This window comes from Schistocerca cancellata, chromosome 3, assembly GCF_023864275.1.
Source record: "Schistocerca cancellata isolate TAMUIC-IGC-003103 chromosome 3, iqSchCanc2.1, whole genome shotgun sequence".
NCBI lineage: Eukaryota > Metazoa > Arthropoda > Insecta > Orthoptera > Acrididae > Schistocerca > Schistocerca cancellata.
Genome location: NC_064628.1, coordinates 62,005,672 through 62,032,579, shown reverse-complemented (window position 1 = coordinate 62,032,579; position 26,908 = coordinate 62,005,672). Strand labels below are relative to the sequence as shown.

At 44.1% G+C, this 26,908-nt stretch overlaps 2 protein-coding genes across 16 annotated transcripts in view; one reads left to right on the top strand and one right to left on the bottom strand.

The window, feature by feature from the left end:
* Positions 1 to 20,658, bottom strand: part of LOC126176968 (protein bric-a-brac 1-like) — a 267,469-nt gene extending 246,811 nt beyond the window's left edge. The window contains exon 1 of the mRNA XM_049924174.1: positions 20,540 to 20,658. The gene's annotated coding sequence lies outside the window, so the exon portion shown is untranslated. The remainder of the gene's footprint in view (positions 1 to 20,539) is intronic.
* A 211-nt stretch (positions 20,659 to 20,869) lies between these two features.
* LOC126176969 (longitudinals lacking protein-like) overlaps positions 20,870 to 26,908 on the top strand; it is a 316,573-nt gene continuing 310,534 nt past the window's right edge. For all 15 annotated transcript variants that reach the window (XR_007535723.1, XR_007535722.1, XR_007535721.1 and 12 more), the window contains exons 1-4: positions 20,870 to 21,002; positions 21,383 to 21,569; positions 21,660 to 22,584; positions 22,762 to 22,857. Coding sequence is in view for 12 of the 15 variants with exons in the window: in XM_049924178.1 (XP_049780135.1) it covers positions 21,396 to 21,569; positions 21,660 to 22,584; positions 22,762 to 22,857 (1,195 nt within the window). In the remaining 3 variants the exon portion in view is untranslated. The remainder of the gene's footprint in view (positions 21,003 to 21,382; positions 21,570 to 21,659; positions 22,585 to 22,761; positions 22,858 to 26,908) is intronic.

The following is a 26,908-nucleotide window of genomic DNA, read 5'->3' as shown; positions in this document are numbered from 1 at the left end:
GAGTGAGCAAGTGACAGTTTTCCTGGACCCGCTGCACTAAGGGATGAGCAGTGTACAGCACACAGAGACTTCGGGGGGCACTGAGTGAGTCTGAGCAGAGGCACAATTGGGAAGGCTGTGTTGCCGGATGTACTCCGTGGCCTGATACGCAGCGAAAAGCTTGGCTGTGAATACCGAGGAGTGTGCCGGTGGCCGATATCGAAAGACACGGGTGCAATGGCGAAGGCACACCCGACCCCATGGTCAGTCCGAGAGCCATCAGTGTATAAAAAGTTACTATCGCTAAGTTCCATGCGAAGGTCATGAAACTGAAGGCGGTAAATGGAGGCTGCAGTAGTGTCCTTAGGAAGCAAATGAAGGCCAAGGTTAACATCGGCCACTTCGTGAAGCCAAGGTGGTGAAGGGTTCACACCCACTGGTACAGTTGCAGGTAGCGTGAAGTTAAAGCCACCGTAGCATGTGGCGAAAGCTGACTCCAGGAGGTAACAGAGAAGAGGGACAAGCCCCGTACTGACAATCTAAGGAATCATCAAAGGAGGAGGCATAGGAGGGGTGGCCACGCATGGCAGACAAACGGCATGCATACCTGCTGAGGAGAAAGTCATGACGGTAGGACAGTGGTAGTTCAGCAGCTTCAGCATACAGACTCTCAATCGGCTGAGGGTAAAAGGTGCCTGTGGCCAAACGGATGGCATGATGATGGATAGTGTTGAGGCAGCATAAAAAGGATGGGCGTGCAGATGCATAAACAAAGCACCCGTAGTCGAGTTTCGAATGAACAAGGGACCGGTACAAACTGAGTAGGGTGGTTCGATCACCACCCCAAGAAGTACCATTGAGGAGATGAAGGACACTGAGGGACTGCGTACAGTGGGCTGCCAGGTAAGATACATGGGAGGACCAAGAGAGTTTCCTGTCGAGCACGAGCCCCAAGAATTTTGTAGTGTCAATCAATGGAAGGGCAACAGGCCCAAGATGTAGAGATGGTCGGAGAAACCATTTGCGCTTATAGAAATTCATACAAACAGTTTTGTCAGTAGAAAAGCGAAAGCCATTGGCGATGCTTCAGGGGTGAAGAAGATCAAGACAGCACTGAAGACACCGCTCAGTGAGACAGGTCCGTGGAGAACTGCAATATACGGCAAAATCATCGACAAAAGGGGGGCCGGAGATGCCCGGCAGGAGACAGGCCATTATAGGGTTAATGACAATAGCAAAGAGGATGACGTTCAGGATGGAACCCTGAGGTGCAACATTTTCCTGAGTAAAGATGTCCGACAAGGCAGAACCCACATGCACCTTGAGAACTCTGTCTTGTAAAAATGCCTGAAGAAAACAGGGTAGGGGCCCACAGAAGCCCCACGTGTAAAGAGTCCAGAGGATACCAGTTCAAATGGCTCTGAGCACTATGGGACTTAACATCTGAGGTCATCAGTCCCCTAGACTTAGAACTACTTAAACCTAATTAACTTAAGGACATCACACACATCCATGCCCAAGACAGGATTCGAACCTGCGACTGTAGTGATCGCGCAGTTCCAGACTGAAGTGCCTAGAACCCTCAGCCACTGCGGCTGGCAATACCAGTTCTCCAGCAGGTGTCGTAAGCCTTCTCCAAATCGAAAAACACAGCCTCAGTTTTGGATTTCCACAGAAAACCAATCATATGGGTGGACAAAGCAACGAGATGATCAACTGCAAAATGCCAAACTCTAAATCCACGCTGTGCATTTGTGAGTAAATGGCGAGACTCGAGCCACCACTTCAGCTGGGCATGAATCATATGTTTCATTGCATTGCAGACGTAGCTGGTAAGAGAGATGGGGCGGTAGCTAGAAGGAAGGTTTTTATCCTTTCCGGGCTTAGGTATGGACGCCAGCGTCCAGGAAATGAGCCCTCAACCCAGATGCGATATTATGTGTTAAGTAGAAAGTGCTTGCCCGCAAGAGAGAGGTGCGAGCAGCATCTGGCCCTGGGGTGGAGGACCGGGATGAACTGAGAGCATGATCTAGCTCACTCATAGTGAAGGCAGCATCTTAGCACTCACGATTCGGAGAAGAGAAGGGTACATCCGAGCCTCCTCCACTCTTTTCCGATGGGTGAAGGGAGGGTGGTATTGGGTAGAGCTCAAAACTTCCGCAAAATGGCGGCCCAAGGTGTTGGAGATAGCTACAGGATACATGATGACATCGGCACCTACTGTCAGGCTGGAAATGGGGGAATGGAACTTGGTTCCAGAGAGCTGTCGGAGACTGGCCCACATGACAGAGGAAGGTGTGGAACTGTTGAAAGCAGGGGTGAAAGAAATCAAACTAGCTCTTTTGCTATCCCAAAGAACTCAACACTTTGCATGCATCTGTTTATAACGAATGCAGTTTACCAGCATAGGGTGGCGGTCAAAAACGAGGAGAGTATGTCTCCGTGCGCGAATTGCATCGTGGAATGCCGCAGTCCACCAAGGGACTGGGACACGACGTGGCAAAGAGGAAGTGCGTCCGTGCGCGAATTGCATCGTGGAATGCCGCAGTCCACCAAGGGACTGGGACACGACGTGGCAAAGAGGAAGTGCGTCCGTGCGCGAATTGCATCGTGGAATGCCGCAGTCCACCAAGGGACTGGGACACGACGTGGCAAAGAGGAAGTGCGAGGAATGGAATGTTCTGCAGCAGTAAGGATAATGTTGGTGAGATAGTCCACCTGGTCATCACAACTGAGGAAATCTTGTTCTGCGGAGTTCACCAGGGAGGAGTAAAGCTGCCAGTCAGCCTTAGAAAGATGCCATTTAGGCATGCATGTGGATGGGGTAGGAGTCAGCAGATGGAGAGTATACGGGAAATGGTCACTCGAGTAGGCGTCAGAAAGAACTAACAGACCACTCAAGACTATAGGCAAGCTGGGCAATGCAAAAAGATAGGTCCATATGGGAATAAGTGTGCGAGGAGTCAGAAAGAGAAGTGGGTGCTCCAGTGTTAAGGCAGAAGAGGTTGAGTTGGTTAAGAAGGTCAGCCAAGAGGGCACCTCTCTGACAGGTCCTGCGAGAACCCCAAATGGGATGATGTGCACTGAAGTCACCAAGTAGCAAAAACAGGGGAGGTAGCTGCCCAATAAGCTGAAGGAAGTCTGCCCTGGTGACATCGAAGGAAGGAAGTACATAAATGGTCATGGTCATCTTGTATGAGCAGCATGACACTCCCATGAGATGGGATGCCGACCTCAGGGGTAGGTTAAAACGAATCGGTAAGTAATGTGAAAGCCCAAAGTGGTCTTGAGGGCGCAATTTCATTTCCTGAAGGTAGAGTACAAGGGGATGCTGTGATGCTAGAAGCAGCCGTAAATCCTCTGTGGGACCGAAGGCTGCAAACGTTCCATTGGAGGACAGTCGTGAGGAGTCGGAGATGGAGTGTCAACTCGGTGGCCAGCGAGGGACAGCCGGTGGAGAGTCGCTACTACAGGGCACAGAAGCAGGAGGATCCTGCTCCAAGGGGTCTGCAGAAGCATCGGTGTGCTTGTGAGGTCGGTCTGTGGAGTCCACAGATGCAGAGCGTTGAGACAGAGGCCAGACGTGCTAAGTGATCATGTGGCGACACTGCTGAACAGGATCTTCGAGTTGGTGAAGGAGAAGACCCTTTGTCTTTAGTGGACTTCTTCAAGCCCTTCTGATTAGAGGAAGACTTGGATGTTGTTTGGCTGGAGGGACGTCTTCTCGGGAGTACTCCTCCTGTCCTTTCCTGCCTTCCGGTTGTGTAGTGGGTAGCTTCGCCCCTTCATGCAAGAGTGACAGTTTGTTGCACAGTGGGACAGGGGATGGCGATGCTATCTTGACACTGGGCAACTTCACAACCCTACAGCCAAATTTGAGGTCGCCTGTCTGCATGGCCATGTCCTTCATGGAGCGGGGGGTTAACAAGAGCTGAACTATAGGTGCCAGACAGGAGAACACAGGGTTTGTGACAAGACAGTAAGTTGAGAGCTACTGGGTAAGGCACTTTTTCCTTTACCAAAATCTCTTGTACAGCCCGCTCATCTAGATATGCAGCAAAATTCCTGGAGTAGGCGATGTGGCCACCATTGCAGTTGATACAGCGGGGAGAAGGAAGTGAGCATTCACTGTCTTGTGCATCCCTGCCACAGGTTATGCATTTGGCTGGGTATCGATAAGACGTTCTAGTGTGATTGAACCGATGACACTGGTAGCAGCGCATCAGATTTGGAATGTATGGCCGGACTGTGATGATTTCACAGCCAGCTTTAATCTTGGACGGCAGTACCACCCTATCAAAGGAGAGGAAAAGAGTGCGGGTGGGTACCAAGGAGAAATCGACCTTTTTCATTACACGATGGACAGCAATGACACCATGATAAGAGAGGTAAGAGTGTATTTCAGCCTCAGTGATATTGTCATGCAGCCTGGCGTACATTACACTACGGGAAGAATTCAAAGCTTTATGTGCCTCGACACGAACAGGGTAGCCATGGAGAAGCGAGACAGCAAGTAATTGTGCTTGAGAATCAGAAGCCATCTCCAAAAGCAAAGTGCCATTCTGTAAACGAGAGCAGGATTTCACAGGGCCAGCAATGGCACCAATACCTTTCTGAATAATAAACTGATTGACCGTGGCGGAGGACTGATCGTCTTCAGCATGTGATACCACAAGGAAACGCGGTGCAGCGGGAAGGGTCTCTGAATCAGTATCCTCATATGTTTACATATTGTCGATGACGATGGAGATGATGATTGACTCATCGCAAGGAAATCCCCCATGATTGCCAGCACCGTCAATGGCACGCCCCTTCCCACTAGGAGCCCCTTTCATGAGGGAGTGCACCTGCCGTGGGTGATTGTTCACACCACAGGTCATACCTCCTGAACATCTGACAGATGGACCAATCGGCAGTTTGGGAAAATTACAGCTCAGTCAATCAGCCCTCCCTGGGCCTGGCCTGTACCAGGGGGTACGTGTGAACCCTACCTGTCAACCTGGGGCTGAGAATTACGTTACAGTCACCTTTTACACGTCAGATGCGTGGGCTGCCCTTCGGCTGCGCACAGGGAGGAAGAAAAAGAAAAAAAAAGAGGATCCTCAAATGCCGAAGTAGAGGAATGAGAGGAGAAGGGAAAGAAAGAAATGAAAAGGGAGCCAAAAAGAAAGTTGAGACTGTTCACAGGTCAGCGACAGAATGCAGAACATTCCCAATAATACCTCAGACATGTTTCCCAATAGAGGGGAAAAAGAATAGTAAGAGGATAGACAGACAGCACAGAAGGGAAAAAGTGCTGCAAAGGCTGGGGCCCCATGGTAGCAAAGCAAAAACCCGCCAAAGAGTGGCGAGCCCCCTGGGGGTTCTACAGTTGTGATGTTAGTCGCCAGTCACCAGGCAGGAAGGACAACAGTGATTAGACAAAATAATGAGAAAAAGACAGTTCATATTCATCACTCAGTCATGTCCATCATGGAAACGTATGAGGCATTCAAGCAGGAACACCCTGAAGTTCAAATTATAAAATGTACTATCACTACATGTTCAATTAAGCAGCAATTTACCTCATAACATATGTTTGTGAAATATAACAAAAATTTCATAAATGCTATCAGCAGCCTTTATAAGAAACGTGATAATATTCCACCTTACAGCAACGAATTTGTATCAACCATCATATGAAAGCCAGCCAGTAAGCTTTGTTGGCAGAATGAATGTAACGCACGTCGAAATGGTAGAGATTCCGATGAAGCCTATATAATCACCGAGCTGAAAATTGTGAATTTATTATGGTACATTTGAAAGATGGAAGAAAACAGCTCTAAAATTATTAAAAGTTGTAGTACACACGGTTCACGTTTCCCATCGCACTTCACTTAGCGTAGACCGGGAAACTGCGTGCTAGGCAGGCCCGATGTTCCGCTGGCAGAGGTTGCGGCCGAATTCTCGCGTGCCCTCTGGTGGACGGGACTCGACTTGCGGCAACTACCGTCCGTGACGCGCTGTGCCAATGTGTGCCTCCCGCGATCTTTCTGGTGGCTACTGCACTGCACTCTTCCTCCTGCTTCGTGGGGGGGGGGGGGGTTAAGCCACTGTGATCCACTGCATCGGAAGGTGGAGCGTTGTGCAGGAGCAATGACTTCCACGTCCATCGGAAGGCTGGAGTCGAGGGGATCTACCAACCCTCAAACCGGAACCTTCGAATACGGCTGGAAGTGACCCACACGAAGAGGCCCCCGTCGTCCCACCACCGGAGCCCGGGACAGAACGGGAGACAGGTCGTCGAACTCCGGGAGGGGCAAGACCCAGTGGTGGGGACGATGGGGAAGGGACGACCACAGGTGAACCAGCCTCCTGAGAAACCGGGCCTGCGAGGGGGGCTGGCTCTCGCTGGGGCATCGCTAAAGATGGCAATGCCGGTGCTGGAGCGACTGGAGGCTGCCAAGGCTGAGAGCCATCTCAGTGCGGCGGTGGTAGTGTCCCCTGAGAAACCAACATGGGTGCCGGGAATGGGGAAGCCGGTGCCAGAGGGGTTGGAGGGTGCGTGCCCAAATGTGGACGTAGCTGATTTTGGTGACGACGTATCTCCCGGTCCCACGTCTGCAAGGTATAGAGCCGGCGGCCATTCCGGCGCAGGACCACCACCGTTATCCAACGTGGATTGCGACCAAACCCACATGCCCAGACCGACATATCCGGTGGAAAGCCAGGTAGTCCGTTTTGCGAAGACTGGCGAGGACCGGGCCGGAGGAGGTGCAGCAGAGTCCTAGGTTGGCGCCCATGGAGGAGCTCTGCAGGACTGCGTTCTCCCATTGGTGTGGTCCGGTATGCCGTCAGAAAAAACGTCAACACCTCCTCCGCAGGAAATTCGTGCACGTACTTTTTCATCTGCGTCTTAAATGTGCGCACCATGCGCTCTGCTTCCCCATTCGATTGTGGATGAAAGGGGGAGAGAGCAAACGTGCCGAATACCGAAGTGCCTACAAAAATCCTGGAAGGTCTGCGAAATAAACTGAAGTCCATTGTCCGAGACCAGGGTGACTGGCAGACCTTCCACAGAAAAGATTTTTGCTAGTGCTTGGATTGCAACTTCTGAAGTGGTTGAGGAGCAGCAAACCACATATGGAAATCTGGAATAAGCATCAATGACAATGAGCCAAAAGCCATTGAGAAACGGGCCCGCAAAATCGATGTGGACACGTTCCCATGCCTGGGTTGCAGGTGGCCATGAAGAGAATGCTGACCTGGGAGATGCTTGTTGGCTCGCACACTGGGAAAAGGCAGCCAGTCAATACCGGGCCAGTACACGTGTCTGCAAGCCCAGGTTTTAGTACGGGAAACACTCCAGTGCCCCTCATGTAATAACGTGAGGACTTCCCTTCGCAAACTTGCAGGAACAACCACGTGAGGAGCTGTATCATCAGTAGCCAAAAGGGGAACTCCTTCCAAGACAGAGAGGCGGTCTCTTAGAACAAAATAATTAGGATAGGGTCCGAGGCCCAGCATGGAGAATGGGATGACCACCCCTGCAGAATGAGGTGAACTACTTGCGGGAGAACCTGGTCAGCTGCCATTTCCCTGGCGACTCGAACTAGTGATCGGGAAGCCATCAACCGCTTGGTGGGACGCCACATCCAAATGAAAACACAATCTCCTCTCGATTGAACTTAGGATCCGGGCCCACCGGAAGACGGGAAAGAGCGTCTGCGGTGGCATGCTGTCCGGCAGGGCGAAAATGAATGTGATAATGGTACTTAGAGAGGAACAAGGCCCAGCACTGTAGTCTGTGGGCCGCCCTATCCAGAATATGAGAGGCGGGGCCAAATAACGATATTAACGGCTTATGGTCAGTGATTAACTGAAACTTCGTGCCATACAAGAAAGGATGAAACTTGGTAACAGCGTAGACAATGGCCAAAGCCTCTTTTCCAACTGGGAGTAATGGGCCTGCGCGGGACTAAGAGTTTTAGACGCAAACGCCAGTGGTTGCTAGGAACCATCCGCATTGCGATGGGCCAGGACCGCCCCCACCCCATACTGCGAAGCATCTGCAGCCAGGACCAACGGCTTATGGGGGTCAAAAGTAGCTAAAGAAGGCGCTGACATGAGGAGGCCCTTCAACGAGGTGAACGCTCGCTCGCATGCAGGCAACCAATCAAAAGGAACACCCTTGCACAGAAGGCAGTACAGGGGGCGGGCTATGGTGGAAGCCCTGGGAATGAACCGGTGGTAATAGGCAATCTTGCCTAAAAAAGCTTGTAACTCCTTCAGCGAAGCGGGCCAAGGAAAGTCGACAATACCTTGGACCAAACTTCCTAGCGGCTGGACGCCATGCTGAGAGATGGTGTAGCCCACATACTCAATGGATGGTTGGAAGAAGTTTGACTTAAGCAGGTTGCAACACAAGCCCACGGACCTGAATTTGAGAAAGAGGGTGTGAAGGTTGTGCAAGTGTTCCTTTGTGCTGCGGCCTGTGACAGTTATGTCACCCAGGTAATTAATACAATGAGGGATTGTCGATGTGACGTGCTCAAGATAACGCTGGAATATCGCCGGGCCACTGGATATTCCGAAGGCCAACCGCTGGTATTGGTAAAGGCCAAACGGGGTGTTGACGACCACCAGCCGTTTGGAGTCCTCATCAAGTGGTATCTGATGATAAGCCTCCAAAAGATCGATTTTCAAAAAATATTGGCCTCCCGCCACGGCGGAGAACAAGTCATCAGCACGAGGCAAAGGATAGGTGTCCACCACCAATTGGGAATTAATGGTGGCCTTGAAATTGCCACAAAGACGTAATTTTCCTAAGGGTTTCCTGACAATAACGAGGGGCAAAGCCCACTCACTAGAAGAAATGGGAAGAATGACCCCTAGGGCTGTCAGCCGGTCTAGCTCTTCTTTTACCTGAGGGCGGAGAGCCAAGGGGATCTGCCTCACGCATAGAAAACGCGGGCAAGCCGACGCCTTCAACGTTAAGTGAGCTTCAAAATCTGAAACACGCCCCAGGCCTTCCTCAAAGATATCCGGAAAGTCAGTGAGCAAAGATTCCAATGACTGATAGGGAACGTCTTTGGAGACCAACTGTATGGCGTCAGCGATAGAAAAACCAAAAGCTTGAAAGGCATCCAAGCCAAAAAGGTTAGCGGAGCTCGCATCACTGACAACAATAAAAGTAATAGGCCGAGTGACTGATTTGTAGGTCACGTCGGTAGTGAATTGATCCAGTAGGGGACTGAACTGTTTACCACACCCGCGTAGACGCCGGTAAACTGGCGCCAACGGGGGCGACCCAAGGTCGGAGTAAGTTTGTGCATTCAACAAAGAAACTGCCGCGCCCGTATCTACTTGCAGTTTATTCGGCGCGACCGAACCGACACCTCGATGAAGAGGTTGTGCGCCGATGCCCCGATGAAACTTCCTGAATGTCAACATCCATGTCCTCTGTACCTGCTTCCTTCGATTCTTTTGAGGCTGAGCGGCAAACTTTAGCAATGTGTCTTTTTATTACATTTGCGACAAGCGGCCCAACGCTGGGGGCACTCTGACCGATCATGATGTATATAGCACGACGCACAGGACGGTAACAGGGGCCGGCGGCCGGAACTCTGTTTACGCGCCGTGCGGGAGCGGCCGTAACGGCCGGATTGTACCGCTCGCACGTCGTCCACCCCGGACGCAGTGGACGCAGCCGCGCCGCCCTGAACCGCCGCGACGTCGCACCACGCTTCCAGCTGTTGACCTGCGGCGTGAGAGACTTCATACGATTGAGCAATGGGCAGGACTTCCTCGAGGGAAGGATCTAACTGCAGGGCCCGTTGCCGGACCTCCCTATCAGGGGCCGAACGAACAATGACGTCGCGCACCATAATGTGGGCATACGACTCTCGCGACTGCTCCGTGACAAAGCGACACTTGCGACTAAGACCGTGCAGGGTAGCGCCCACGCCCGGTAAGACTGATGGGGCTGTTTCTTCCATAGATAGAACTCGACCCTAGCCGCCACAACATGCGTGCGGCGGCGATAATATGAAGACAGCAATGAACACAATGCGTCAAAAGACAAGGACGAGGGTTCCTGCAACGGCGCTAGCTGCCGCGAAACTTGATACAGCGAGGGAGATATCCAAGACAAGAAAAGAGCACGACATACCTCCGCATCGGCAACATGAAACGCCTGGAAATGCTGCCGAAGGCGATGTTCATATGCGTCCCAATCCTCCGCCGTCTCGTCATACTGGGGAAAGGGAGGAGGGAACGGCGCTGGAGCAGACTGCGTGGAGAGCAACGCCGGAAGCACTTGTTTCATGGTTGCCATGAGCTCCGTTTGCTGCTCAACCAAAACCCACACTAAATCCTCCATGCCGTGGATAAGCTGCGAAACCGGAACAACGACGCAACACGCGAAAGAACGACCCTACTCGTCGCCAATTGTGTAGTAACACGGTTCACGTTTTCCGTCGCACTTCACTTAGCGTAGACCGGGAAACTGTGTGCTAGGCAGGCCCGATGTGAACTGACTGGGCACTGCCCGTGCTGCCTGAGTTGTTGTTCCGCTGGCAGAGGTTGCGGCCGAATTCTCGCGTGCCCTCTGGTGGACGGGACTCTACTTGCGGCAACTACCGTTCGTGACGCGCCGTGCCGATGTGCACCTCCCGCGATCTTTCTGGTGGCTATTGCAGAAGTCAAACAAGAAGGCTCTACAGCTGATATAGTGAAATACATCATTTCCGTAAGTCCTCAGTTTGTTCTTCATTGATGCACAAAGAGAGCTCTGTCTGCATTTTATTATCATAAAAAAGAAATGGTTCTGAGCGAAGATTCTAAGACGTTTTCATCACTGCATATTGATTTTGCTGAAAATTACACTTGTGTTTATCAAGACTAAGTGCAAAGAGCACAGTGGGAACAAGCACAAGTTAGTATTTTCACTGTGTCATTGTGGCATTGAGGTTCTCATCATCCAACTGTTGTTTCAGACAAACCATTCCAAGGATAATGTGATTGCATACATTAGCAAGGTACTGTCAACTACCTGAAAACGTGAAGGTAGTTTCAATTTGGTCAGATGAAGCTGCATCACAATTTACAAACAAATACATTACTGCTGCTGTACCTCAACTTAAACTGTTCCACACTGTGGAAATTATTTAAACTTTTTTGCTACATCCCATGGTAAAGGAGCCATAGATGAAATTGGTGCAGTTGTGAAACAGCGAGAGTGGAACACTCATGGTAGGTGATGCATCAACTTTTTCTTAGCCAGCTGCAAGAACCACAACTATGTAGGATTTTCATATGTCTACTGATAAAATTCAAGGAATCAATGTGAAACTTAATCTGGCTCAAATACTTTCTTCAACTTCATCAGTACCAATCATAAAAAAAGCATTCACTGCTTTCACTACAAGAAAGGAGTACTATAAACACATTTGCTGTCTACAAAGAATTCCCCTATTGCAAATCATCATACTGAAGAAACTATGGATAGTGTGAAAAATGAAGATGGGCACAAAGTGTAGTATGATGGTAAATTCTATGCTGGAACAGTACATGCAGTTTTTGGAAATTCTCACCTACTTAACACAATGGAGCAAAGTGCTCACTACTGGGAAATGGCCTGCAAAATGTGATGAAATTCTGTACACACAGGACAACATTATGAAAAAATTAATCCATCTGATGTTATCAATGCGAGAGGAAATTTTCAGTTCTCCAACTTTTAATTGAATTTACAGTTTATTTTCACAGATGTCATTCTCTTATAATTTTTCATAATGTTTAAAAAGTGAAATGTTAACATTACGTTTATCCAATTTTGCAAATAACATAGTATTTTCATTTATCTGTTCACAGGAAAAAGTTTTACCAACAATAAGTAGCAAGCAACATAAGTCACATAACATTGAGTCACGCGTTTTTTACAATATTTTACATGGTATAAATACTTAGACCTCCCCCCATGAACCACAGATCTTGCCGTTGGTGGGGAGGCTGGCGTGCCTCAACGATACAGATAGCCGTATCGTAGGTGCAACCACAACGGAGGGGTATCTGTTGAGAGGCCAGACAAACATGTGGTTCCTGAAGAAGGGGAGCAGCCTTTTCAGTAGTTGCAGGGGCAACAGTCTGGATGATTGACTGACCTGGCCTTGTAACAATAACCAAAACGGCCTTGCCGTGCTGGTACTGCGAACGGCTGAAAGCAAGGGGAAACAACAGCCGTAATTTTTCCTGAGGGCATGCAGCTTTACTGTATGGGTAAATGATGATGGTGTCCTCTTGGGTAAAATATTCTGGAGGTAAAATAGTCCCCCATTTGGCTCTCTGAGCGGGGTCTACTCAGGGGGTTGTCGTTATCAGGAGAAAGAAAACTAACATTCAACAGATCGGAGTGTGGAATGTCAGATCCATTAATAGGTTAGGCAGGTTAGAAAATTTAAAGAGGGAAATGCATATGTTAAAGTTAGATATAGAGGGAATAAGTAAAGTTCGCTGGCAGGAGGAACAAGACTTCTGGTCAGGTGAATACAGGGTTATAAATACAAAATCAAATAGGGGTAATGCAGGAGTAGGTTTAATAATGAATAGGAAAATAGGAATGCGGGTAAGCTACTACAAAGAGCATAGTGAACGCATTATTGTGGCCAAGATAGATACGAAGCCCACACCCACCACAGTAGTACAATTTCATATGCCAACTAGCTCCGCAGATGACGAAGAGATTGATTAAATGTATGATGAGATAAAAGAAATTATGCAGGCAGTGAAGGGAGATGAAAATTTAATAGTCATGGGTGACTGGAATTCGATAGTAGGTAAAGGGAGAGGGGGGGGGGGGGGGGAGAAATGAAAGATGAAGCCGCCAGGTAGAATTTTGCACTGAGCATAACTTAATCATAGCTAACAGTTGGTTCAAGAATCATAAAAGAAGGTTGTATACATGGAACAAGCCTGGAGATACTGACAGGTTTCAGATAGATTATATAATGGTAAGACAAACCAAGTTTTAAATTTTAAGGCATTTCCAGGGGCAGATGTGGACTCTGATCAAAATCTATTGGTTAAGAACTGTAGATTAAAACTGAAGAAACTGAAAAGAGGTGCAAATTTGAGGAGATGGAACCTGGATAAACTGAAAGAACCAGAGGTTGTAGAGAGTTTCAGGGCGAGCATTAGGGAATGATTGACAAGAATGGGGGAAAGAAATACAGTAGAAGAAGAATGGGTACCTTTGAGAGACGAAATAGTGAAGGTAGCAGAGGATCAAGTAGGTAAAAAGACGAGGGCTAGTAGAAATCCTTGGGTAACAGAAGAAATGTTGAATTTAATTGATGAAAGGAGAAAATACAAAAATACAGTAAATGAAGCAGGCAAAAAGGAATACAAACGTCTCAAAAATGAGATAGACAGGAAGTGCAAAATGGCTAAGCAGTGATGGCTAGAGGACAAATGTAAGGATGTAGAGGCTTACCTCACGAGGGGTAAGATAGATACTGCCTACAGGAAAATTAAAGAGACCTTTGGAGAAAAGAGAACCACTAGTATGAATATCAAGAGCTCAGATGGAAACCCAGTTCTAAGCAAAGAAGGGAAAGTAGAAAGGTGGAAGGAGTATATACAGGGTCTATACAATGGTGGTGTTCTTAAGAACAATATTATAGAAATTGATGACAATGTAGACGAAAATGAAATGGGAGATATGATACTGTGTGAAGAGTTCGACAGAGCACTGAAAGACCTAAGTCAAAACAAGGCCCCGAGAGTAATCAACATTCCATTAGAACTACTGACAGCCTTGGGAGAGCCAGTCCTGACAAAACTCTACCATCTGGTGAGCAAGATGTACGAGACAGGCGAAATACCCTCAGACTTAAAGAAGAATATAATAATTCCAATCCCAAAGAAAGCAGGGGCTGACAGATGTGAAAATTACCGAACAGTCAGTTTAATAAGTCACGGATGCAAATACTAACGCGAATTCTTTACAGACGAGTGGAAAAACTGGTAGAAGCCAACCTCGGGGAAGATCAGTTTGGATTTCGTAGAAATACTGGAATACGTGAGGCAGTACTGACCTTACGACTTATCTTAGAAAATAGATTAAGGAAAGACCATCCTACGTTTCTTACATTTGTAGACTTAGAGAAAGCTTTTCACAATGTTGACTGGAATCTCTCTTTCAAATTCTGAAGGTGGAAGGGGATAAATACAGGGAGCCAAAGGCTATTTACAATTTGTACAGAAACCAGATGGCAGTTATAAGAGTCGAGGGACATGAAAGGGAAGTAATGGTTGGGAAGGGAGTGAGACAGGGTTGTAGCCTATCCCCGATGTTATTCAATCTGTATATTGAGCAAGCAGTAAAGGAATCAAAAGCAAAATTCGGAGTAGGAATTAAAATGCATGGAGAAGAAATAAAAACCTTTGAGCTTCGCCAATGACATTGTAATTCTTTTTATATATATATATATATATATATATATATATATATATATATATATATATATATATATATATATATGCACGAGAATAATGAAATGTAGTCGAATTAAATCGGGTGATGTTGCGGGAATTAGATTAGGAAATAAGACGCTTAAAGTAGTAAATGAGTATTGCTGTTTGGGGAGAAAAATAACTGATGATGGTTAAAGTAGAGAGGATATAAAATTTAGACTGGCAATGGCAAGGAAAGCATTTCTGAAGAAGAGAAATTTGTTAAAATCTAGTATAGATGTAAGTGTCAGGAAGTTGTTTCTGAAAGTATTTTTGTATGGAGTATAGCCATGGTTTTGTTGTTGTTGTTGTGGTCTTCAGTCCTGAGACTGGTTTGATGCAACTCTCCATGCTACTCTATCGTGTGCAAGCTTCTTCATCTCCCAGTAACTACTTCAACCTACATCCTTCTGAATCTGCGTAGTGTACTCATCTCTTGATCTCCCTCTACGATTTTTACCCTCCAATACTAAATTGGTGATCCCTTGAAGCCTCAGAACATGTCCTATCAACCGATCCCTTCTTCTGGTCAAGTTGTGCCACAAACTTCTCTTCTCCCCAATCCTATTCAATACCTCCTCATTAGTTATATGATCTACCCATCTAATCTTCAGCATTCTTCTGTAGCACCACATTTCAAAAGCTTCTATTCTCTTCTTGTCCAAACTAGTTATCGTCCATGTTTCACTTCCATACATGGCTACACTCCATACAAATACTTTCAGAAACGACTTCCTGACATTTAAATCTATACTCTATGTTAACAAATTTCTCTTCTTCAGCAACGCTTTCCTTGCCATTGCCAGTCTACATTTGATATCCTCTCTACTTCGACCATCATCAGTTATTTTGCTCCCCAAATAGCAAAACTCATTTGCTACTTTAAGCGTCTCATTTCCTAATCCAATTCCCTCAGCATCACCCCTGTATGGAAGTGAAATGTGGATGATAAATAGTTTAGACAAGAAGAGAACAGAAGCTTTCGAAATGTGGTGCTACAGAAGAATGCTGAAGATTAGATGGGTAGATCACATAAGTAATGAGGAGGTATTTAATAGAATTGGAGAGAATAGAAATTTGTGGCACAAGTTGACTAGAAGAATGGATTGGTTGGTAGGGCATATTCTGAGGCATCAAGGGATCACCAGTTTAGTATTGGAGGGCAACATGGAGGGTAAAAATCGCAAAGGGAGACCAAGAGATGAATACACTAAGCAGATTCAGAAGGATGTATCCAGAATGAGATTTTCACTCTGCAGCGGAGTGTGCGCTGATATGAAACTTCCTGGCAGATTAAAACTGTGTGCCCGACCGAGACTCGAACTCGGGACCTTTGCCTTTCGCGGGCAAGTGCTCTACCAACTGAGCTACCGAAGCACGACTCACACCCGGTACTCACAGCTTTACTTCTGCCAGTACCTCGTCTCCTACCTTCCAAACTTTACAGAAGCTCTCCTGCGAAACTTGCAGAACTAGCACTCCTGAAAGAAAGGATATTGCGGAGACATGGCTTAGCCACAGCCTGGGGGATGTTTCCAGAATGAGATTTTCACTCTGCAGCGGAGTGTGCGCTGATATGAAACTTCCTGGCAGATTAAAACTGTGTGCCCGACCGAGACTCGAACTCGGGACCTTTGCCTTTCGCGGGCAAGTGCTCTACCAACTGAGCTACCGAAGCACGACTCACACCCGGTACTCACAGCTTTACTTCTGCCAGTACCTCGTCTCCTACCTTCCAAACTTTACAGAAGCTCTCCTGCGAAACTTGCAGAACTAGCACTCCTGAAAGAAAGGATATTGCGGAGACATGGCTTAGCCACAGCCTGGGGGATGTTTCCAGAATTCTGGAAACATCCCCCAGGCTGTGGCTAAGCCATGTCTCCGCAATATCCTTTCTTTCAGGAGTGCTAGTTCTGCAAGTTTCGCAGGAGAGCTTCTGTAAAGTTTGGAAGGTAGGAGACGAGGTACTGGCAGAAGTAAAGCTGTGAGTACCGGGTGTGAGTCGTGCTTCGGTAGCTCAGTTGGTAGAGCACTTGCCCGCGAAAGGCAAAGGTCCCGAGTTCGAGTCTCGGTCGGGCACACAGTTTTAATCTGCCAGGAAGTTTCAGAAGGATGTAGGTTGCAGTAGGTACTGGGATATGAAGAAGCTTTCACAGGATTGAGTAGCATGGAGAGCTGCATCAAACCAGTCTCTGTACTGAAGACAACAACAACAACAACTTAGAAGTGTGTCAACGTCTAAGTTTATAGACTGATAAAAAGACGACATAAGCTAACACCGATTCCCGAATGTAATATGAGTCAGCACGGAATCTCCCGTAAACAAAGTTCTCAACAGTATCACTGACTGGTTTTCTGTAAACAGTCTCACCATAAATTTGAAAAAAGACACAACATACTCAGCTTTGGACATCTAGGGATAATACATCAATGATAAGTATAGCACATGACGACGAAATAATAATTATGGTGGAAACTTCAAAACTCTTAGCTATCCTTAGGATGAGAAGTTAAATTAGAAATAGTACATTTCACAACTCCTGATACAAATTAATTCAGCCACATTTGCATTTAAAATTATTGGAAATCTTGTCAAAAGACAAATCAGTAAGTTAACATATTTTCATTCTGCAATGTCATATGGAATAATGTTGTGGGGTAACTCGTCTTTAAGAAAGAATGTCTCCATTGCACAAAAAAGTGCCGTAAGAATAATATGAAGTGCTAAAACACAAACATCTTGTAGACATCTATTTATTGAATTGAGCATTTTGACTACCACTTCACAGTATACTTATTCCCTCATGAAGTCTGTTGTAAATAATCCACTACAGTTCAAAAGGCACAACACTGTAAAAAATAAAATACCAGAAGGAAAAAAGACATTCACTACTCCACACGAAGGTTGAATTTAGCACAAAAAGGGGTGCAGAATGCTGCAACAAAAGTCTTTGATCACTTACCCAGTAGTATAAAATGCCCAACAGACAGTAAAGTAAAATCTGAAAACAAACTGAGGAAGTTTCACCTTGACAACTCCCCCTATTCCAGAGTAAAATTTATGTTACTGTAATGTGTATAAGGTGGTGAGTAGGGATTACAAACTGACACCTCTATATCTTTCCTATTTTCTTTTTGTGAAAAGAGGTAAAGCTTGAAGTTCAGAATGTAACTGAATGTACAAATTATCTGATGTGAATGTAAAATGACATGTTCCACTTCATTATGAGCTATCATGCAAAATGTCCCATGGAACATTTAATTAACTGTGCTAAGCCAGACAACAAACAGGTCAACAGTGAGTCGTACATATTATGGAAACTTCCATTTGTTGCTTACGTGTGGATTTAGCTTCTGAAGAAATTAGGGCACCATCAAAATACATACAGAAAAATGCTGCCCTTTATATAATTTTAGACCATTAAGCCATGTAAACCACAATTTCGTTAAAATAATGAGTTTGCCCAATCTTCACACTGGGAATTACTTTCTTCTTTGCAGCACTAGGGAATTGTGACAAGATAAATGTGCCAGTTGATAACACATAAGAAAATTACTATCATATCTCCTTGAATATACAAGGAATGTGTTTCATACAATAGTTACATTAATCACATCATAAAATATCAAAATAAAAGTTCTTACTAAAAGCAATATTTATATATACTTCGTGTATCATTTAGCAACTGCAAGTCATGCCTATAATTTGCAAATTAAATTCATGCTATTATAGATTTTGTATCTGTACATTGTGTTTTACTATGACATTTACTAATGCTCTCTTCCCTCTCCTCACAGTAAATATGTCATAGGCCTATATTCAGTTCACTAGTAGAGTGTGGGATGTATCAAAAATTGAGTGATACAGAAAATACTGCTCAAGACCACCTGGGCATAACCATATTTAGGTACAATCATATTGTGACGATCAGCTTTATTTACTGAACACAACTTTTTTAAGATACGGTCTTGAGAGTATTTATTTGTTGCGTAACGGGAACATATACCTATTAATCGTTATGGTTGTATTTAAGCTGAACTCGCTACATAAAGTTAAATAAATGTGTAGGCTTTATCTTATTTTTAAAGTTCCAGGTTTTGCATGTATGAACTGGGCAGGCCTGGGTAGGGCTGAACGGGAAATACACAACCCGAGTTGTTCTGTTAACGCATCGGGGTGTCTTAATTTGTTAGAACCCTTGCAACACAAAATCGTAAGCAAAGTGGTTTGGCGATTCAAAGCACATTTCAGATCTTCATTGTCCCTGTAATTTAATCTAGTTGGACTGATCTGCCCTTTAAAATTTATGGTAGTGCCACATTCACGCTTTAAGAATTGACCTGAAAGAGGCAGGTGTCTAACGATATGGTAAAGACATCATATGAAAATAATTAACAATTTAAATTTAAATGCGCATAACAAAGAAATGTTATTACCGTACCCGTTCTCAGATACGTGTCTCGGTTTTTGCAATAAATATCACGTACATTTCGCTTCGCTAAACAAGAACTGAAATCGAAAACAATTTTCTTTTTGCAAATAAAAAAAATAAAAATACGATTCACGGGGAAACAAAAATCAACACAGCTAAATTTTAATAATTTTGGCTTGCAATCAATAAAGTGTGATTCTTATTAAACGGGCCATAACTGATATGTCGTGGTCGGATATTGTTCTGAGAAGCTGGATGATTGGTATAATCAAAGAAGATTGATTGTAGTCTGAAAAAGTTGTTCTCGCAGCACTGGCTGTTTTTAAGACGGCCATAATTTGCACCACGGAAAGAAGTTTATTATGATAGCAAATGGCGTTATGGACTTTTATTGACAATAGAAGTAGTCAGACGGGGAGAAATCTCAAATTTAAAGTGTCACAGACACCGTTGGGCCGTCCAATCTTAATTCCCTTTGCTGAATGTTTACAGGAAATTATTGACTTTGTGTACACATCCAATGGCAGTTTAATCACGCTTTAACTGGATTACGACATGTTTGTGAAATGTGTGTACAAAATACTGGAAACAGTATGTTGTATTATTCATAAAATGGTAACTTGCTGCCCATAAATGAGTAAATTAAGCATCTCCCTCCATGTAGTTTTCTTTGACCCGAAATGAGTTATAATAATTGCTGATTTTCCAGACCCTCTTCATTGCAAGTGTTGAATGTCGAATGTAATAATGGAACAGACATTATTAGCTCGAAAGCTTAGCGTGTTTAAGGAAGTTTCTTGATAAATAGTTCTGGGAAATGTATTTTATTTTAATATATGGTAGGAGTAGGTGCAACGTCGGAGTTTATTATGTCAGTTTTCTTACACGAACAGTGAATTATTCTTTTGTATGTCCCTTGAGTACTACAAGTAAAATCAAACCAAATCTCCCGTGATATGAGGTAGGGAATAGAAGGACAGGAAGAAAAATTATGTACACCCCTGTACAGGTGTGTGGATTCCATAAAATTCTTTCGAAAATAAATATTCCTTGCGCTGGTTTTACATCGGAAAAATAAAATCCTGTAGTTAATCATGTTGCCACTTTCACCCCAAGCCAATAAGAGACAGCCACAATCCTTATCTACAATACATGGGCGTGCGTCTTTGCGGCTTGGGCATATCGCAACTAGTACTGCACAGCTCAACTGCAAGAAAATGCGCGCCTCGAATCGATCTACGTATGCCACCTACACCATCCACTGTCCTCTGGAAAGTATGCGCATTCTCAAATAAACAGTGGAAGGGAAGCATGCCAAAAAGCGGACAGCGGATAACAGACAGGAAAAACTATGCAGTGGTCAAATCTTTTTATCAGTGCTCTCGGTAGCTCACAGCTGTACTGCACCGCACTATGGCGCAAATCTGTCAATTTTTTCAAGACTTCAAATTACAGGTCTAATTACCTGAAATTTACTACAGAATTTCAGTTTTGGTTGTATATCCTAAGCACTAAAGGCAATAAAATACGAACTAACTCGACTAACGCACTTTCCTAAAACCGCAACGCTTCGGCGATGATTAAAACAGTAAACATATTTCATACTTCATAATACCACTATTTTGTGTCCTTACCTGCTAAATATGATCGAATGAAGTAATAGTTAAATTTCTGCAGCCAACAGTAAGGCAGAAAACAAAGTAGACAATTTTTAAGCTATTTTGTTGTGAACCCACTTCTTCCTCTCAGATCTCTCTTTGGACTTTTCACCGTTCTCCTTGCACCCTTTTCTCCTCCCGGTTCATGTAAAAGGTGGACGTAGGGGGAACGAAAACTGTTACGGAATGATAGCCGATAACCGCCAACGCCGCATACACAAAGATGCGCAGAGTGCGTAGTTTCGTATCTGCGCAGATTTCCGTTCTGGACGCTTCCACCTTTTCCCACCGTCAGCAGTGTGCAGCAGTCGCTACAGACGTTAGCAGGTAGAAGGTTTTATGCTGTTGGCGGTGCTGGCAGAGTGATCGGGTAGCTGCTGAAGTATTTTGTTATTTTTGTGCAAAGTTCCGTATTTTTTAAAAAGTAGCGCCAGAAGAGGTAATAATACAGTTACAGAACATATTTATTTTATCGCATGTGGATAAATATACGGTCTAATTTAATTTTGATGTGATCTCACCACCCTTTGTACTGACTACTGAGGAACTGTATACTAAGTTTGTAACTGGTTTATGTACAATGTTTATAATTTATTTTTTTGTGTTTGTCGAGTGACAAACTGGTATAATTTAGTGTACGTGTTCTAAAACTAGGTCTTTTTGTATTGAATGGTACTGAATCAGCCATCTTGTCTAGTTTGTGCGGTGAAGCGGCCATTGTGCAGTGGCGTCGCCCCCACCCTAGTGTAGGGTCAGTCAATGCAGTGCGGCAAGATGCGTTATTAATCCAATTGCAGTCATCTTTAAATTCTTTTCCAGGAACTGAATCGATATGGGATCCGAACAGCAGTTTTGTTTGAGGTGGAATAATCATCAAAGCACTTTGGTTGCTGTTTTTGATACTTTACTGGAGAGTGGAACTTTGGTTGACTGCACTTTGGCAGCTGAAGGCCAATACTTGAAAGCGCATAAAGTAGTTCTTTCCGCGTGTAGTCCTTACTTTGAGGTAAGTGTGGTGCGAATACATTAGTATACATTTTAGTAACTAATTTAAGAAATTCGATGTGTTTCTAACTCGTTGTTTCCTCCATTACAGCTCCTGCTGAGTCAGCATTATGAGAAACACCCGATCGTTATTCTTAAAGATGTGAAATTCCAAGAATTGAAAGCTATGATGGATTATATGTATCGGGGTGAAGTGAATATTTCTCAAGATCAATTAGGAGCTTTATTGAAAGCCGCCGAATCCCTGCAGATAAAGGGTTTATCGGATAGCGGTGGCGGAGGTACAGAGAGGGAAGTGGAACCTAAGAGGAGAAAAGAATCGGTTCCACCTCCTCCCACACCAGCAAGAACTCCACCTATTCTACAGCATTCGTCGTCGGGTCTCACTATCGAGCATCGACGAACGGCGCAGCCATCACAAGTTCCGCAAGTTATTGATTTACCCGAGGATGCCCCACCGCCGATGCCGTTGCAGAAGATGGCCACGACGAGGGAGGGCAGCATTTCGCCCGTCTCACGTAAACGGAAGAAGCATAGACGCCGATCAAGTTGTGATGAGAACAGTTTAGGGGCACCTGGTGTTTTACCATCAACTGACAATCACGAAACAAGTAGCTCGTGTGAACTTCCACCCCAATCGCAGGTACCTCCTGCTCCAAGTATACCCGCCACCATAACGCCGGTTACGTCAACGCCAATTCCCAAACCGTCGTTAGATACCCAGTTAAGTCATACAACTGAGGAGAAAAACAGTGACTCTGAGATTATGAGCAAACCTTTGGCCTCAGTGCAAGGTGCTGTAGCCTCCCCACAGACAATGCCAATTGAACCTGAACCTGTTGTGCATAAAGTAGAGCCACAGACTGAACCTCTATTAGAACCAAAGTCAGAGTACCTGGAGGAAGTGAACGATGACAGTGTGGAGGACTTGACTTTAGATGATGACATGGACGATATGGATCAGCCTAGAGCGGGTCCTTCGCATGGTGGGGAGGGTTCCAGCAGTCAAGGAACAGGTTAGTGTCGACAGTATATTATGTGTACATCTTGATCTTCAGATTTCGAACGTTTAGCTTGAGTTAATGCTTGGTAGATGATAGCTCATTTTTTCCTAGCAGTCAATAAAAATTTTCGACATTGTCAGTCATTAAAATTATACGCAAAGATATGAAATGATGGGTGTGTATCTGCAGGCTTTGCACCGTGGCATGTAACTGCAACTGACAGATCTACGGATGAAGTCTTCATGGCTGCGCAGGAAGCGGTTGGTGCTCATAGGGATTCTCAAGGTAAGAGAAAAGTTTTACTAATTATTAGCATATTTCTACGCAAAGTCGGAACATTGTGATTTAAAGTGTAGCTATTTTGTACTACACTGATCGAAAATCGTCTATTCTGGCCGACTTGTTACTTTGCGGAGAAATATGCGTTCATTTAATTGGGAGGATGTGCCAGCAAATAAATTATGTACTGTCAAGAAAGTGTACCAGCGAATTAGTTGTCTATTGCAGGAAGGATCTGACAACTGAAGATATTTATTGGCTCCATAAGTGTCTATAATCACTTCATACATAGGTTTAAATGGGCTATTGAGGTTCTTAAAAGTTATGAGTGGACAGTAGGCACATGTTGGGTTCTTTGGAGGTGCAGTACTTACAGTATAAAGTTTTCATTATGTTATTAGTGTTCTCTCTGTCTAGGTGTTGGGTAGTATCTGCTTCTGAACTAATGGCATTTATAAAATTTGAGTGACATGCATAAAACATGAAATCTGTGGGAGCAAAGTGTAAATTTAAGGGATAGTTATACATCATACTTAAGTCTTAAAACTTTTACAACTTAAAATTAAGGGTAGACATGGTTTTAGTGAAAGGAATAAACTGTAAAGTTTCTTTATAGAGGATTTCAGTGTTGTGCTGCTTGGGTCTACTGCTGTGCTTGGTACTTAATAATTGGCATTCAGGAGCTGGCATGTCCTCTTAATTTTCTTTTGTTGCCATGCTTCATGAGTAAGTGTTTTAATATTTATTGTCAATCATGTTACAACTTACTCATGAAGAATGTCGCATTGTTAGGATAATATGTACTGTTAATCATCCTGTGCATGTATTATTATTAACAACAGGGTAATCTTTAAAGATTAAGTGCTAAGGTTTTGTTTGAGAATAAGGCAAGAACAGGTAGCCCAGGTCTGGAGTAAATTATTAAATCATATACATGCATTGCCTTACAAATGAGAGGCATTAAACAGTGCTCTCTTCCAATATGATTTTTATTATTTTATAAGCATTTTATAGAATTAAGACAAAACACAGAAGTTGGAATTCAGCAAATGGTACCCGTAGTTGCATATGCCCATACTTTGTGTGGAAGTGGCTGATGACACCATATAAAGTCCCTATTTGTGTATATAGATGTCTGTATACTGTACCTGAACAGCGTTTTCACCTCGAGCATTGGGTTTCATTCAAAGTGCCGCAGAACGTCAAAACTTTCCAGTTCGTTCGGAACATCATGTCAAAACTTTTTTGCGATTATGAAATTTCGGAAACTTGTTCTATGTGCGCATCGTCTTTATTGATCATACGCTAGAAGAAGCAGTCAAGCGGTGCTCATTACGAAAATTTTACAAGCCTACAAGATGTCACATGACCATCATTTGAGGGAGAAGACATCAAGATATGCTGCAGCATGGAAGACTTCAAGATCAACAGTGTGGATAGAAGTCATCAAGATCTGGGCGATGCCAAAAGCAGTGTGGTTGCACATCCCATGAAGTGAAGATGACCACAAATCCTGATAGGAGGCCTTGATTGCAGAACGAAGTTTCAGAGAGTAAGTAAATTTTAATTTTTCTTAAATTACTGTTAGTTGCATATTCATCTAACGTTGCTGTCTTACATGGAACGGTTTGATAGGAGTGTTCTGAGGGTGCTGATATGAAATACATGTTATTAGTATTCTTTAGTTGTATGAATGTAAGATTTGCAGGCAAGTCATTTCCTGGAAGCTTTTAAGATTGTTGGTAAAAAATTTCCACCATTTGCGGATAAGAAAACACTGGGTTAACACAGTTACACACAGTGTATTTTGCCTGATGCAGCTCTCAAACTTATTTCACAGTTTTGAAAGAAAGCCTTCCGTACTTGATATGGTGCATTGTTTGAAAGTGTATTTTCAACACTAATGACATCCCTAGAATTACGTACGTGCCTTTGAGGAATTAGGTGAGTGCTGAATGTTTGCTGGAAAGTGCAGCAGAAGCCTTTGCACATTATTACCCTAACATGAAGTTGGATTTCAGCACACAGGTGAGTGGTATTTGTGGGACCTGCGACTAAGTGGATACTGCTTGTTTTGACTGCTGTGCAGAGTAAATATCTTTTTTTTGCGTAATTAATGGAATGCGATCTTATTTAACACCGCGGTGGGTGGTTTCACCCAGCCTGAGCGTCAAACGAAAACGTTTCGCGTGCGCTAATTTCTGAAGAGAACTTAGCATCGATTGCTGGTTATTTTAATACTAGCAGTTGCGATATATTATGAAGCTCTCACAACATCATCATCACAAGAATTTGGCAAGAAGACAACTTTCCAACTCTGCTTAAGAAGATTACCTGTTGCTGTACTGGAACAGTGAACATGATGAAGCAGCTGACGGTGGATGGTCCAACAGTGTGTATTCAGGCTATGGTTGACCGAATTGCAGTCCAATTCCATGCAACTGACATTTATGAAGATGGATGCATAGCTTATGATGGTCAGTATCATTTTTATATGGCACTTTTAAAATTTTAATAGTGATTAGATGTCATGTCTCTTCTTTCCTTGTGTAGTAGCTGAAAATGTCTGTGGCAGACAAACCTTTATCAGTTGTGATGATAATACAGCTTTCAGAATGCAAAGCTGAGCTTGTTTGTGGTTCTGTAATGTTTCCTGAGCAGTTGATGTTGCAATTTGGATTGTACGAGTGTGCCACATCTTTGGTACTAAAACTCATGTTGATTTTGAGAGGGGGCAAGACTGTAGACATGGTAAGTCCATGGTAAGTTGATGGAAGCATCTAACGACAGGTCATAAAAAATTCTATTGGTTTAATTTGAGTTTGATTAACATGTATTGGATGTGGTTGTGCCTCTCTGGGACGTTGATGGGACCTGTGAGTGTATTTTGGGCATATGTCTAGTTTCCTTCTGTTAATGCACCCAGTTATATTTGAATGAATTTAGGTTTGAAGCTGAACAGATTGGTAAGAAATAATTATTTTACATTAATTTAAACACTTGATGTAAATATTTACCTGTTTCTTCCCATCTTCAGCAAATTTCTTAACATATACCTAGTGTAGTGTTTATTACAGGGCCTTTCGTAAGTATTGGGTTTGATGTGTTCAGGAATGGTTGAAATTGTATTTAGTTTACTTTCTCCCCACTGCTTGAGGAGACGATTATAATGGCACCAGGAACAATGCACTCCAGAGGTTTGTCACCCGAGTCTGGCTGTTCAAACTGTCAACTACTGTTGGAGATGAAGATTGAAGTAATTACAGATGTCAGAAATATGTTGCTGTCGAGGTGCATTTATGGTGTTGAGGTGCTGTGTGTGGGCACAGTGCTGGTGGAAGTTTTTTTGACGTATTATCATTGTGGCTATCTGAAATGTTGACATGGGAATACTTCACAGGTAATGTACAACTGTTGCTGTGTTTTCAGGTATTTTCACTGTTAAAATGTGACTTTGATATGTTTGTAGTTTAACTTATTTTTAAATTGGTATCATAGATTAAGATTGTTCACTGCTCACAAACACACACACACACTGTGCGCGCGCACACACACATACACACTCAGAATTATTGCTAATAAGGAACTAGCGCCTGAAATGACTACTATAAGGACTATTATAATGTGGTTGGTTATAATTACATTATGTGGTTGGTTTCCTCAAGTGAATTTTGCCTAAGACGTGTGACTGGTTCAGTATATCTTAATAAACAGTTTTATTTTATGCGTAAAAACTTATGATGGGACAGATGTAAGTATCATATGTAAGAGCATGTAGAGTGAAGAAAATTTAGTTTAATCGAACTTTACGATATGGCATATAATTATAGTTAATAGCGAATCACTAAGTTTCATGGTAATTTAGGAAAATGTGTGCTTGAAATGTGTACCAAATTACTAGCTGAATGAATTCTGATATACATGATTTGATATTTTATAGTTTCTGTTCTTACTGGTACTTGTGGTATTGGGCTTAAGTTGTATGGAAGATTTTCCCCATATGCCTATATTTAGTTTGGATAGCAGGTAGTGACATAGGGATGTTTATTGTTGTTCC